The sequence below is a fragment of the Styela clava genome, chromosome 11, assembly GCF_964204865.1.
Source record: "Styela clava chromosome 11, kaStyClav1.hap1.2, whole genome shotgun sequence".
In the NCBI taxonomy this organism is placed as follows: domain Eukaryota; kingdom Metazoa; phylum Chordata; class Ascidiacea; order Stolidobranchia; family Styelidae; genus Styela; species Styela clava.
In genome coordinates this window covers 10852450-10867975 of record NC_135260.1, presented here as the reverse complement: position 1 = coordinate 10867975, position 15526 = coordinate 10852450, and the positions used below count along the sequence as shown (strand labels likewise).

At 32.8% G+C, this 15526-nt stretch overlaps 1 protein-coding gene across 6 annotated transcripts in view; it reads left to right on the top strand.

Annotated features, from left to right (window-relative positions):
• LOC120347508 (rap guanine nucleotide exchange factor 6-like) overlaps positions 1-15526 on the top strand; it is a 59778-nt gene that overhangs the window by 19905 nt on the left and 24347 nt on the right. For all 6 annotated transcript variants that reach the window (XM_078117737.1, XM_039417524.2, XM_039417521.2 and 3 more), the window contains exons 4-11: positions 8522-8597; positions 10786-10908; positions 11799-12078; positions 12599-12735; positions 13468-13635; positions 13848-13997; positions 14526-14687; positions 15311-15490. In XM_078117737.1, the coding sequence (XP_077973863.1) occupies positions 8522-8597; positions 10786-10908; positions 11799-12078; positions 12599-12735; positions 13468-13635; positions 13848-13997; positions 14526-14687; positions 15311-15490 (1276 nt within the window). The remainder of the gene's footprint in view (positions 1-8521; positions 8598-10785; positions 10909-11798; positions 12079-12598; positions 12736-13467; positions 13636-13847; positions 13998-14525; positions 14688-15310; positions 15491-15526) is intronic.

Sequence of the window (15526 nt, the reverse complement as noted above, 5' to 3'; positions counted from 1 at the left end):
CTTGACACGAATATCTCAGTTGAGGTAGTTTGAGTACAAATACTGAGTAACCAGCTAAATATACCATTGTATTGTTATTTCGTCATCGAGATTTTCGAAGGGAAAATATTGCCGACAATTAATTCCACTTCGGATATAGAAACAGAAAAATGAAATTTCCATTTCGACATTGTTCTCTATTTATAATATCTGATGCAAGGGTGATTTTTGTTGAACGATACTGTTTGCAGTTTCATTGCTGAGTAGATCTATTACAAGACCAAAATGACTACCAAATAATCGGTTTCAATGCCATTGTCAAGTTCATGCATTACAATTTCGGCCTATATTATAATTTCGGTTTGTTATTGTTTGGTGTTGAAATGACATCATGTTTGTTTTCGATTCTACAATGCATTCGTTATTTTGTCTCTCAGTTATATTGTTAGTTTCGGTGCCAAAAGCATTTTTAAATACGTATACCAAAACTTTTAACAATATTCGAATTTCTATTTGATTGTCATCTTCATAGTTGTGACTCAATGTCACTCTCTGAATCGCATTTTTTTTTATTTATTCAGTTTATGATTGACTTGGTAGTTCAAAAGGGCACGCTGGAACGTGCAGTAAATTCGTTTTCGCGAAGGCACGAAGCTGTCGCTAAGATTAAGTGACGACGCAACGTCACTCAATGCTGAATGTTCAACGCGACGTTTGCATATATATTTTCAAATTATTTAGCAACGCAATAGAAATCTGCTCTATTTTTTTTGCATTATGATGCATATGTTGTTAGTTTTGACTATGACTATGTAAGGTAAATATTCCAGAGATGAGAAAGCATGTGCAAATTATTACACACGGTAAATCAATCGGCGAATCGCGCAGATCAGTCGCCGACTGTTTTTATAGAGAAATGCCTGTAAATATTTCCAATTGGCTTAAATGTCGCTGAAATTATATATTTTGATCTGTTCCTATGCTACTGTTAAGAAAGTTGTGGCGTGTAAAATATTATTTACTATAAGAAAGTAATGCATCATTACTGCCTTGCTTATAATATCAGACTAGTCGTTTTGCGCCAAGCTTTATAAGAAACTAGTACGTTCACAGCAATGCACCATCGTCGATTTTTCTGTATCTTCCATCTATTGTCCTCCTGTTAACATTAAGATGACGACATATCCGGAGTTTTCGACATAAATGTAAGACACTTTAAAACTTTTACCTATATAAGGCAACCTGCATGTATATGACTCTACTGTATATCACTGCACTGTCGATTATTTCATTCGGAAATCTGACACTTGCAAACGGTAGTCAGTATTTGTATTCAATATAAGAGATGTGCAAAGAATTAAATGTAAACGATTTCGGATAATAAAATTTAGAAGCTCCGGTACTACGGGCTAGCTTTTAAATTAGTCCGCATGCAGCGCAATTATGATAGATGTTGAGTATGTAGCATAGATCTTCCAATACCAACTCAGGAACTCAGGTGTTCGTATATAATTCGATGTTTTTCAGATTCAAATCAATTGAATGAAATTACACAAATTATGTGTATATGATCATCGTTTACATTGTATTTATCAGAAAACCAAATTTTGTTTAGTTCGCGGTAAAGTACTTCATTTATGCTTCTGAAAATCGACTGTTGATTAAATCGTTTTCGCGAACGTTTTCTTATCAATAAGTTTAAAATTGTGGTTGAACGTTAATTAGTGTCATACATTAGCTATAATTGCTACCAATTATACAATTTTGTTTCTGCGTGAAACATAGTGCTTGACCTCTAGAGACCTCAATTGTAAAAAAATAAACGAAACATTTTTTTTTTGTCTTTTATCAACGTAAAAATATTTTGAAAATTTAAATTATTTAAGTTTGTTTTATTGCAACGAAACTACATATCGATTTGGATCGAAACCGCAATGTGCATTTCACCTGGCTTTAAAACAGCGCGTTATACGGGGAAAAATAGAAAAATATTTAGGTTTGGTTTGCTGAAAAACAGACAGGTAGGTGACGAGGCAATAGCATGTCCAAGAGTCATTATTATTTGAAAGACCGCGTTAGTTTAAAAATGATATGCTTTCCAGAGGATTATTATGTGTGTATTGGACTTCATAACAACATGCACACAAGACACTCGTGATCTTTGAATTAGCTTAAGTTTTGATTTTTTTGTGACTTGAACATATTAACTGACAAACTTTCGTGGTTTACAGCTTTGTTCTGGATATTGATTTACAAAAAACAATAGTTTTAATAGGAATTAATAGTAAATAACAGAAAACTTATACGGGTTCTCATTGATGTGAGACCTATTATTTACATGTTCGAAAATCCAATTGTAACTCAGCGATAGAAGACCTATTTATAGTTGATTCGAACGCAGCTGTTTATCAGGCTTATGTAGTATCATTACATGATCTACAAGTTTAAGCTAGTGCCTTAGGCTAGTGGTTTATAGAACAATACTGCTTTCTTACATAATAATGCATTGTTGTGTTCTGCCTCCGTGCTTGGCCATATATGTACCAGAGACAAGTCGCGCTCGGTACCACCGCGCGATAAAAAACCTACGCTAAATTACAGACTTGAAATTATTATTATTTATTGTGTCGAAGTAATTCGCACCTTTCGCTGCCAATGCTTGTTAAAGTAACAACGCTGTGTTGTTGTTATCTGGTTTTGTTCAGGATGTGTGCTTCGAGGCTTTGTGCGAGGATTATAAGATACTAGTATAGTGATATCATATTGGTATTGGTATTCTGTTGCAATTGTTCTGGTTTTGAGTTCCAGGAACCATAGGTAGTATGCTCCAATCCTGATTCGCTAACCATTTTATTGTATGAAAAGGGGTTACATGCAAATAGCCCAGCCCCAGTATAATAATTCTCACATCGAGGTATTCCAGTGGAAAATCTAACTATGTACTTATCCCTGGTCCCTGCTAGCTCGCATCTTATTATCTTAGGATAAGCAATTTGTTAAATAAGAATGTTCCATTGTTTCTCTAAGGGCGAGGAAAGTGGGACGTTCATGAACTCTAAATACGATAATGTACGATATTCAGTAATAAAATTATCTATTTTAGCAATGTCTAACGCGATCCATTAATCATGCTATGAATATGTACCGGTATTCATGTAACAATGTCCCGTTGAGTTGGTATTGATAAGTTATTTAATGTTTATTACTTTTTTTAGTGTAGTCATACCAGGAAGTACCTAACCTTGATAATCGTCTGATATACGTCATTTAGCGAGAAAAAATCGTTCCGCAATCTTTATACTTGTTCATTGTTCGTACAAGACTGTGTTGATTTTTATCAGTATTCGATTTCACAGTATCAAAACGTTTGGGTGTTTCCACACGTTAGTTTGTCTCTTTAGAATATACTTATTGCGATATCCCTGACAACTTGAATAGGAAACTTTGTGCTTTTGAGTTGATTTACTTGTAATTTTATGTTATTGAATTTTCGTTTTATTTAGGGCATTTTTGTGGAAATTATATTTTCACATTTTTCCCATGCGATATCTCTGTCACATTTTTTGCCACGTCTTTCAATTGGTATGCGATAATTGGCGATATCTTAGCATGAAACATATTTCAATATTTATCTGAATTCACCGTATAGTTCAATTACAGAAGCTTGTCAGGCCTTGGAATCGTTTTCACAAGCTCATAAGATTAAAGTTTTCGTCTTATCGTTTGTCGTCAAGTTGTAACTGTGTTTTGCATCTCCTTGAATTAGTATATTTATATATATTCTTGAAACAAATCGCAGTTGTACTATGTGCCGGTATGTGACTAACATAATACAAAATCACAACGTATTTCACTTTGCTCGCTGTGGTTTGTTAGACAGGGCTACTCAACTGGCGGACCGCGGTCCAAATCCGGACCTTTCGGGTATTCGATTCGGACCGCGTCTAATTCTTTATTTTGAATTATTAGCCGCACTTTTGAAGTTTCCTTTTATAAAATCCCGTTTATGGATTTAAATATATATGAAAATAACTAGAACACCATACAAAACAATCTTGATTAGCTAATAATCATTAGTCGACCGAGGAAGTGCGTGTTTAAGGGTGCCGAAATATAATTTCTGGAAAGAAAGAAAGTTTTGTATGCGGATCTTCGGTAAAAAATAGTCGAGTAGCCCTGTGTTAGAGTATCCCATGTTGGCCATATTTCCAAAAGCTAAATTCTTAGACTTTTGTAAAACTTATGTCGGAAATATTCAGAAGGACAAAAGATAATTTAGAACGTTTTGGATATTGTAATTGCAGCGCCAGTCATGAATGTTATTTGAAACATCATTACGATAGCAATGCCTACCACCGTAAAATGTTGCACAATAATTGCTTTTTAGAACATCTCCTATATTACCGTAATATGACCAATTTCCACATCGAGGGATATAATGCGCTTCAAACATGTATCACGAATAAGTCGCTTGTAAAAAGTTATTTCATCTAAGCTAGCGTTTAATTTATATATTTTGCAAGCCCTAGGCCCTAGAGACATGTGATTTATGTAGCATGTCACCGTCATCAAAATATAATATACCTTACGATGTAAATCAGTAAGCATGCCAAGTAATAGTTCCAAGTCTATCATTGATAGTTTGTATAGTAGTGTGGTTTATGAGAAATACATATTGCAGTAGTTCTACGAAAAACGGTTGTTGATTTCACTTTCATTGCATGACATGGCAATATGGCCATGTTTTATGTTTCCCAATTGCAATCATGCCATATTACAGTAAGTGCTCCTGATCTAATGCGAGAAAAACACGCAATTTTAATATTCGCCAGCACAAATGTTTTTAGTGGGATGGTAGAAAGGAAGCTCCAATGTTTCTATGTTGTTGGAGATGGTAGAAACGGTATTGTGAATATCTTATATGTAAGTAGTTTTTGGTTTGCCGTGATATTTGCCAACGTTGATTACCCGATGCCGACGGAAGCTAATGGATTTGTTCTGGATATACTTGAAAATATGCTCATGTTTGGAAGTGTACAATACCATCGTGGTTGAAATCGTATAGTTAGATTTAGAAGTTAGTTACTTGTGGTATTTGCAAATACCGGAATCGGAAATTGTTTATCAATAAGTCTGGACATTCATTTTGTTACCATAGGTACCTACTTCGATTATTTTGTTTAATTATTTTTTTGTTTGTCTGGGCGGGACAAGACTAATAATTTTTCGTCGTTCAACTTTATAATTATCTGCGCCTTGAAACTGTTCCATATTGGTAATCCGCAATTGTATAACTTGTAGATATATACGTAGAGCGATATTTTGATTAATTTTATGACTAAATAGGTTACGTGACATCATATTACGATTTATTTTATTATTGACCGTAGAAGACCAGCAAGTATAAATCATCATGTAATAACATGCTCATACCGACGCCCCCGCTCGATACCCGAAAGATGAAAGCTTTCCTCTATTTTCTGACGATTTTCACTCTGTCGTATGCTTGGTCGTTCATCATATCCCTAAATTCTAATATTTCGATTTATGTTAACCAAATACGATCGAGCGTAGAATACTTTCCCTAATGGTGATTAATTTCTTTGAGATAAATTACGCTAATAATAAATGAAAAAATATGATTTATCACTGAAAGTTATAACATTCTTGCTGTACCGTTGAGGCCCCTTGTGTGATTTATCAGAACGGCCGTCACTATGAGAAAAATGATTATTTTTGTGATTTTCAACTTTGCTAATATCACTGAATATCCTTGGCCAAACATGTTTTTGTAACACAACATGCACGCCTATCCATGTTTCGTGCTTGGGGTATGTATAATATTTCGTCAGTTCGATTGAATTACTTACCTTTGAATATGCTATGTAACTTCTTTGTTGTTATTTTGGGTTTACGATTTTGGGTTTAATTTCTAACAGGATTGTAACATTTTTCTGGACTCGGCAGTTTTAGATTAAGCTAATAGACGTCTAGACCGCTCGCTCACTGATGATGTTATATATCGGCCGCAGTTTCCGCTTGTTTTCGTAACGATCGTGATCGTGGTAACGCTCTGTCACTTTTTTCTCCGTTTACACTTTGAAATTTAGAATTTTGGGCTCAGTACAAATGGCTTACTCTTTGGCATGTGTATTGTCAATTATTTTGTGTATTACCTTGTAATGGCCCCTAGACAGGAAATAAACACATTTCAAATCGAATATTTCAGTTTTGATTTATATATAACTTTTTTCAAAATGTTGTCTGGATAGAATCCAAGACATTTGTCTCCTTGAAAATTCAATTCCGGTGCACAAAGATGACAATCTACCTACATATACAACTTGAGGTACACTTCCGTAGTATTTGTACCAGGTTAGGGTTAGAGCATAATTTTATTCCGATTTCCCTTATTTTAGTTTTATTTCCAGTTCGGGGAATGTCTGTGATAGCCGAGTGAATATACCCATATTCCCATAGCAATCAGTCTCTGTACACAACTTGATGTGAAGTAGGCGAACAAAATTAGTTACCTCCATATTGGTACTTGACACAACACAAGTAACGATATTTAGTTTGGGAATACGGTAGTTGTTTCATACCTGTCGCTAGAATGGAAACGGGCCCTAGGTCCGTGTAAGGCTTTGTTGCTTATCTGATCGTGATCCGTTATTTGTTCAATTCAGTGATACGGAAAATGTATGCACTTCCATTTTCGGCAGTTTTGTGTGTTGATGTCGCACGGTGTGCTAGACTAGGTATCGCTTACAACTTTTAGCAATCCGAATAATAGCTTAGGCCTGGGGAATATTCCCCAATACAATTATTTCTTACACATCCATATAATATAGAAGTTACTCTCTATGGTTATGTTGTTCGCAATGGGTTTGTATTATTGGATATTTGGTGGTAATATGTATTTTGATCTTAACCGTGTTCGCTCAACCATGGATCACGTGCCGAGAGCGTATATTACGATTGCCTGGTATGGATTGTAGATTAATCTCTTCTGCAGACGACACATCAGGCGGGAGTACTTTTGATTGGTACGAACTACTGAATATGTGAATGGCTGACTCTGACTGGTTAAGTTATTTTACGGAAACGGTGCGTTAAAATCACACGTCTGTTATTGTTGTTTACTTTACATCTGCGCGATAAGATATGACTACAAAATTCCGAGACAATTTATCGTTCATATATATTGACCTGCGTTACACAGTCTGAACTGTTCTGTTAGCTATGCTTGTCCGCAATATTGTAGTAGGTAATAATATTAAAACAATAAATGTCGAGATAATAACTATAGGCAGTGGTGCCTTTTTGAGAGTTGGTAGTTTTTCGAGTAGTAAAGTATAATGATATAGTTTGTATCAGGTTTTGGGTATTCCCGTAGTGTGTGTACCAATTTAGCGTTAGTAATAGAACTTGTTTAGTTCTATTACGAGTTCGGGGACTCTCTGTGTTTGCCAAGTGAATATCCACCCTGCCCATAGGTTTCATACCCTTTACACAACTTGATGCAAAGTAGGCGGACAAAATTATTTACCTCCATATTGGTACACACACTTCTGAAGCGCCGGGTTTTGTACTATATGCTTTCTTGACTTCTAAATAACCTTTCACAATTCACAAAATAAACTGAAAGGGTTTATAATTAACTGGATTTGTTAAAATTTTCTGGGAAATAATGAATTTATAAAAATATTAATAGCCTAATAATAAATTTATGTTGTGAATATCAGTCGATGGTAATGAACTTGGATGAACTGGTTGCTAGGAAATTGTTTGGCCAAAGTCGATTGCAGATTCTTGAAGCAGCAACGTACAAATATTAATTGGAGTTGATTGAATATATGGTACTCCTGAAGTATGCACACCAAGATGTCGCACAACCTGAACCACAACCTGGTACACAACCTAAATTCAGGTTGTGCGCCATCTTGGTGCTCATACTTCAGGAGGGCCGAATATATTATATTTAACGTCTTTTATGTTCAGTTGTCAAACTATTGTTCAATATATGTTATACAAACATATCAATATTTTATATTTATCTACAAAGATGTCACCTAGGATTTCCAATATTTGGGTTTAGTTTTATTTATCTCAATATGGTATAATATGAATAATAATATCGTTGTGGTTTTGTAATATCAGTTGTGAGAAAGTAGTTTCAGCAAGGTAACAGGCAGGGTTCTGTATTTGAGAGAAAGTTCTGTAGTATATTTAGCACTGTGGATGTCTCAACAGGCATTATCTGATTACCTCAGCAGACTTTTGTAGTTGGCAGTTTCTTATAGGTAAATACCAAAAGTTCAATGAGAATTCTTTAGATCAGATCATGTTAACCAAGTTGACTAGTTGACCAAGTTAAGTCGTTAGTTCTTTCGCGTATGTAAAGGTGTTTGCATTGCTTTGAAAACATTGTACAGTCAATTTTACACCCACCACAACCACATGTTCATATTTCCTGTTTTTATAAGTCTTTATCTCTTATACTTGTGTTGCCATAACTTAAGTATGTTTTGTTTTTAAACAGTTTTGGTAAACGTATACCTGGAACTACATCAAGAGGTTGCCAATGCCTTGTTCTTGAACCATCTGAAATGATTGCAGTGAGTAAAACTATTCATATTTTTCTAAAACTACCGTAAAATTTATATCGTTTTTTAAATTGGTTTAAAAGGGAATATGCTATTTAAGACAGTCTTTTCACTGCTTTCCTTGACATCGTATAAAGTGTTCTTACTCCTGTAATTTGATAGTTTCAAAACCATATGTCATTATTTCAATTTAGAAATATTTTGAAAAATATGTTATAACGAATTGTTTTAATAGTTACTGTAGATTTGTATTATTATTGTTCACAAATTCTTTGACTTAGACAAAATAAATTTAACAAATTGTATGAGTTTTTTTTATGAATTTTTGGAATTTTCACAAATTGGAGAATAAATAAGTTGCTCGTGAAATACGATAGGAATTATTAGAAGAAAAATCTTTATTTGAGTTAAAATATGATGTAGGCCTATGTATAATTGTCATTTCCTCATATGAGTGGACTTTCCTGTATCTATTGCTCATAATGAAGCATTGTTTTTGTTTTGCTTATAATTCGACTATTAGCAAATGTTTATTGTATAATATTTTCAAATATGGGTAACATCAAAATTATTCCTTTTTGTCAATCAGTTTTTTGCATTCTTTTTTTTTATAAATTGTCATTTTGGCATGGAGTGTGGTTTGAGGTAAAAAGTACTCAGAACTTTCTGAGAGTCTTTAGGCTGGTCTATTAAATCAATACTCAAATAGTGCTCCACATTCTTTTGACCACTGTCCAGCACTTTAATGTGTAATTTCCGTTATTGTTTGCAAGTTCGGTAAAGTGTTTTGAAAAACACTGCCCATTGAGGGTGTAATTCTAACTTTTTGTTGTCAATACCGTTATTCGCCTTTTTTTATTCCCAGTCAAATAAATCAGGAATTTTTGAGAATTTGTGAAAACGAAATTCAATATTGTTCCATATTGTATTCAATATTGAAACTGACTCGTTTTAAGTGAAATTGTGATTAGTTTCAATTTAATTTTCAATATTACATTGTGACCATTGAAAAACTAAACATTTGGATTCAGAATCATTTTATGTAACAGTAGCATATTATGTGCCTTTTGCTCTGAATAAGGGTCTGCACAATCAGCCACTGCTGGGTAAGGTGCTACTTTAATTTGAAAGGCCAGAATTTTTTTGGTTTGGCATTTCTCACCCAAGATCTTATGTTACATACATTATAAGTTACATTTTATAGTTGAATATAAAAAAAGTTATTTTATAATAGCATTGTGTTTTTGTCACCGGCATCTCTCTCTTAAAAATTTAATGACATAGTGAACTACTTTGAAGAAATAAATGTTGTATAATAAGTTTATAGCTTGTACTCTAAAATTTATTTTAGGGCATCTAAAATATATTACCTACTTATCTAAATTGTTAGGAATAGTTTTTACTTATGAAACACTTCTCACACCTTTATTGAAGGTTTTTAAATTGGCAACTCTCAAATATACTGTGGTTGGGAAAGCATACTATTATAATTTCTATTAGTCGTTCATTAATTACAAAGGAAGGCCTGTGATTTAGCCTACATTTAGTTAAAGCAACGTGAAAATCTAGCCTAAAGGCATTTACTCGCTCATAATTGAACATGTAAGGTAAGAAATTATGTGGAGATCTGAATTTGAGATTTCTTATCACCTGCCTATCGTCATAGGTTGATTTTAATGTAACAAATAATTTTTAACCTTGAAATCTGGCTTGGCCAAAACTGAATAATCTATTATACCGTATACATTCTAAAACAATATTTTTCAATATGGAAATTGGATATGTTCTACATCGGGTTAACATATTAATTTGCATAATGAAATTAACCTAACTGTATTTCACTATCAAGCATTACATATATATATATATATAACAAGTTACGTATTATACATTTATGTAAATTTATAGTTAATTAATTTATTTATGCAAAAGTCAAATTTTCAAATGGAATTGTTTTCAATTTTTTAAAAATTCACGATATGGAATGTATCAAATTTTGATTGCGTTCAAAAATTCAATTCATTTTTTTTGAAATATCAAAGTACTTGACGTTCATGGTAGTACTTGCCATTTGCCATCTTGTGGGTTTGACTATTTATTCATATCTCCAGAAATACCTACTTGTTTATGTTGTTATATATGGTGTATTTTACCAAATTGCCAACCCAAGTAACAGGGTTTCTCTTCTTTTGTGTTATAGATTGACTACCCTGAAATGCATCCACCTTTACACACAGTACGTGTACCGGATTTACGGAATCACAGTACAAGTTCAAAAAGTACATTGGACAGTGTTGCTGAAGCGAATAGCTCATCAGTTGAGGTTTGTTACGCACTTTTGTGAGATAAATACACAATTTTTACAAAGATTTTTAACTTAAGATTTCAAAATTGCAACTTTTTTATTTATGTCACAGTTACGCATGGCATTGGATACTGATAACTTACAATTAGGCTAAGTCTTTCTCTGGCGTTTGCTCAGTAAACAGCAATTTCTAAGTAACCCACTCTCAGATATGCGAATGTATTATCATCGCGATGTACATATTTGACATCGACTCGAAGACGCCTTTTTGACCTCGTAGTTAATATACATGTTTGCATAATATTATGTTTTATGGTACACCCTATATTTATTATTTACCCAATATCTATGTATATTTGTTTCATGATATGAAGAGTATTTGTATGACTTATTTAAACATTCTCCATATTTAGGGCATTAGCTATCTCTGCAGAAAAGTTATTTACCAACTTTTAGTATGTTGTTTTGTTAATGCAGGATTGTATTGCACAACAGCTTATTGTGGGTGAGGCTATTCAAATGACAATTAGCGCAATAATAAGCATCCCTATTCCTGATTCGGTATTAATGGGTTGGGATTTGATTTTTCAAATTACAGTTAGATGCAGATGTTTCATTATTTATTGTACTTAGTGGTCTTGTAGTTGTAATTAGTAATTTCCATTTCAATTATTATTATAATGATGGCTAATTTCACCAATAAAAATAAAAAAATTTATTGCAATAGTGCATACAAAATATAATTTTCCACTTATATCAGTAATTGTGAATTTCATATACTAGTAATCATTTCAATTTTTTGCATTCTTATTCACACACAAAAAAAAATTAAATTTTCCACATTTTTTGGTCCTTTGCATGTACTGTTAAATTCTGATCGATCCTCTTTTCTTTTCTCGTGTAATCAGAGTTCTCCCAAGCAAAACGTCTCACGAAAGTCCAGTGGAACAATGGCTAATGGACAAGTACAAACAGACAATACTTCAGACATTAGTAAGGATTCTCGGGAATATTATATAAATCAAGAAGATTCCAGAAGCCAAGATGATCCTGAACAAGATGATGAAGATTTTTTGGAGGAGCAGGAGGATAGCATCTCACTCCATTCATCTTCTTCTTTCGTCATCAAGGATCTTGTAACAGATGTTTTAAAGAAGGATATATCAGAACGAAATGAGGATGACCATGGTATGTATATACGAAATGCAAGGAAAAAAATTTGAAAGCATTAAATTTGATAACCGTACTAATAGTATATTTCCCACTGAAATAATAAGACCTACAAGGTTAGTAGAGTTGGATGAGTGGTAGGCAAACTTTTATGCATTACCAGGCCAAATATATAGCCTACACATTTCCTGTAGCATGGGTTCAGCATCAATTTCTGTCTATATACATATGACGCACCCGCAACTCCTATTCCTGTGTTTATTAACGGGGTGGAAGTTATTGGCACTCAGTATTTCTTCAAATGCCAGATTCTCGAACAAAAATATTTGATTACCCAGTTTTTTCATATCTGGCGATGAAATGTTCATGAATGAAATGCTTTGTTCATTTTCAACTCCAAATACAGTAGATGTTACTTTGTCACTAAGACATTGAGTTTATGTATCAATCATCAACTCTTATTGAACCAAATTAGATGTCATTGTAAGTTTTAGCTTAAACTTTCCAAGCAATAAATTGCTCGCTTTTTCACTTTCAGATGTCCTTCTGGAATTCACACGGAGTTTGCAAGCATTCTCAAATATGACAGAACCAACAAGAAGAGAGTTATGTAAAGTTATGGTCTTTGCACATGTCGACAAAGCCGGTACTGAATTATTGAAAGACAATGAAGCTGTAAGTTCATATATCATTTTTATGAGACCAACTCTGGGTTCTGTTTATTATATAATAATTTAACCTCCGTTGACTATTTTTATAAAGACCCATGTTGTAGGCAGAAAATGAGAGAGTATTGCTCAAATATAAGTACAGGAAGGTCAAAATGAAATAGTAATAAATCTTTTACAGTACTGGTAACAGTAGTCTACCTTATCAAAGAAAACCCAGACTTCACCAACCATGAGTTCGCTGAAATCGCTTGAATTCAATCGCTAAACGGCCGCATGATGTAGCCTACATTGTACAATATTCGATTTTGATGACGTCATCACACAAAACTTTGAAGTGAAAAATGAATCCATAGAGCTTACAGAAATTTTGAAATTGATGAATATAATATCAGAAAAAACAATCTTAAACCACTAAAAATTGCAAAGCAATTGGTCCAGTAGTCTAAGAAAAAGTAATTTTTTTCGAAACAGCAATTTAGCTAAACAATCAATAAGTTTTGTAAAATATACCATTTTCTTAGTATATTATTAAATATTTTGGTGCATCAGTACTAGAATCTTTAAATTTGACATACTATATTATATTGAACCAGAAATATTTTAGTTATCTCATATCCCAGTAACAACTATCCTCCCAACTGCAAACAATGAGAACACTCCCATTTATTCATATATCATTACCCATAAATATCCATTTTATTGAAAATTCATGATCTTAATTTTCTTTATTTTTCAGCTTGATTCATGGTCTGTCATCATCAATGGACAAGTTCAAATCGTATATCCTGATAGTGATGAAAATAATGATACATTATTATATATGGGCGAAAGTTTTGGGGTTACACCCAGCATGCAGACCCAATATCACAAGGGTACAATGTACACTATGGTCGACGATTGCCAGGTATTATATATATTATATACACCAATTGCACTAACAATGCTGTTTAAGAATTTCCCACTTGTCCTAGGTGAATTTTTTTTTTTATCATTTGGAATACCTTGTGTCAATATTTCTTCATAGATAGAAGATTTCTAATAGATTCCAGTAGTCATTCTGATGTTTTTTCACAGCGAAAATGAATACCATTAAAATATTTTTCATTATTTTTTCAGTTCCTCTGTATAGCACAAGAAGACTATTGCAATGTTCTCCACCAAGGCAAAGAGAATATGGAAAATATTATGGGAGAAGATGGCGTTGTAGAAATGGTCAAAGAAAAACGTGAAATCGAAGGTGGAAGGAAAGGCCATATTGTCATCAGGGTGCGTCATCTATGATATAGTTAACTGAAATATAATCCTAAACAACAGCTGTTCCTAATGGCTATTTTGTTCATAATGGTTTATTTTTGCCTACTGCAAACATTTTCTATTTATTTACATTATATTTCACAATCTTTTGCTCTTGTTGATGGGTGTTTCGAATATACGGCCCTATTTGAATGAGGTTTTGTTTATTTTGAAATTATTTTGTTATTGGATGCTAATAGAGCATGTAATTGATTTGGAGTACATTTCTACAGGATTACATTTGAAGTTGTCCATGAAGTTTTGTTTAAAAGAACAAGGATATTAATGGGAAAATATTGAATTTATTGTCAAATATGGTGATTTTCAATTATTTCGAGTCTCGTATTTTTAAAATATTTTGAATTTCAATTTTTGGAAATTCAAAATTTCATTACAGTAGTCATGAAACATGAGCTATCTGTAATATTTGTATTAAGAGTATTTTCTTACCATGATGTCATTTGCCATTTACCCTCTATTAACTGTTGTTTATTTTTACAGGGAACTCCAGAAACATTACGTGCTCATTTGTTAGAAGAAAATTCAATCGATACCACTTATGCAGAAGACTACCTCCTTACATACAGAGCTTTTTCTAACGAACCAATAAAAATTTGTAATCAGTTATTAGAATGGTTTGACAGAGAAGAATTTCAGGCCAAGGTACAGAATCAAAGTTTATTTTAATTAATTAATAAGAACAATGGAATACAAGCATACTATTAATCTTTTGTATCCTGAGTCAATTTTGCTTATCATATTTTAAACTCCTATTATTTTCTGAGCACTGAATTCAAAGACATGCGCTCTCTAATTGTATGATAGTTACATAATAACAATATATTTTGTATACCTCAAACTTTTTGATCATTGTAGCCGTCATAACATCTGATAAAAACAATAAAATATTTTTGCCTTGCTTTATGCTAAAAACATAATATGATAGCACTGTATTTTGAGTTGAGAAGTCTTTTGATTAAATTGTTTAAATATAAAGTGCTGGTGCGGATATATTTTTCTCTGACAAAGTTTGCAGTTATTACCATTAATCTGAAATACAATTTTGATTGTACTTCGGGAAAAATACTTGCTTAAAATACAATCCTGTTTCACCATCCAGTTAAATTATCATTTTTTTATAAGCTATTTTCAACGTGATATACAACATACTTTACATCAGTTTAGTCAAGCTAAAGTTATTTTTGAATTTTAATCTATCATCTGATTATTGTCTCTCTTATTTAATTCTTTAACACACTCTAAAATATTATTTATCTCAATTCCAGGTGACAAGAGTAATATTACTCTGGGTTAACAATCATTTTAACGACTTTGAACGCGATCGACACATGATGAACTTACTTGAAAAATTTGAAGAAAAATTACAAACGTGCAATAAAACAGGGCAATGTAAATTGTTCAATATTGCTTGCTCAACTAAAGCAAAATCCAAAATCATAACACTGGTAAATATTTTAAACTTTTTTTTTCTTTTTTAAACT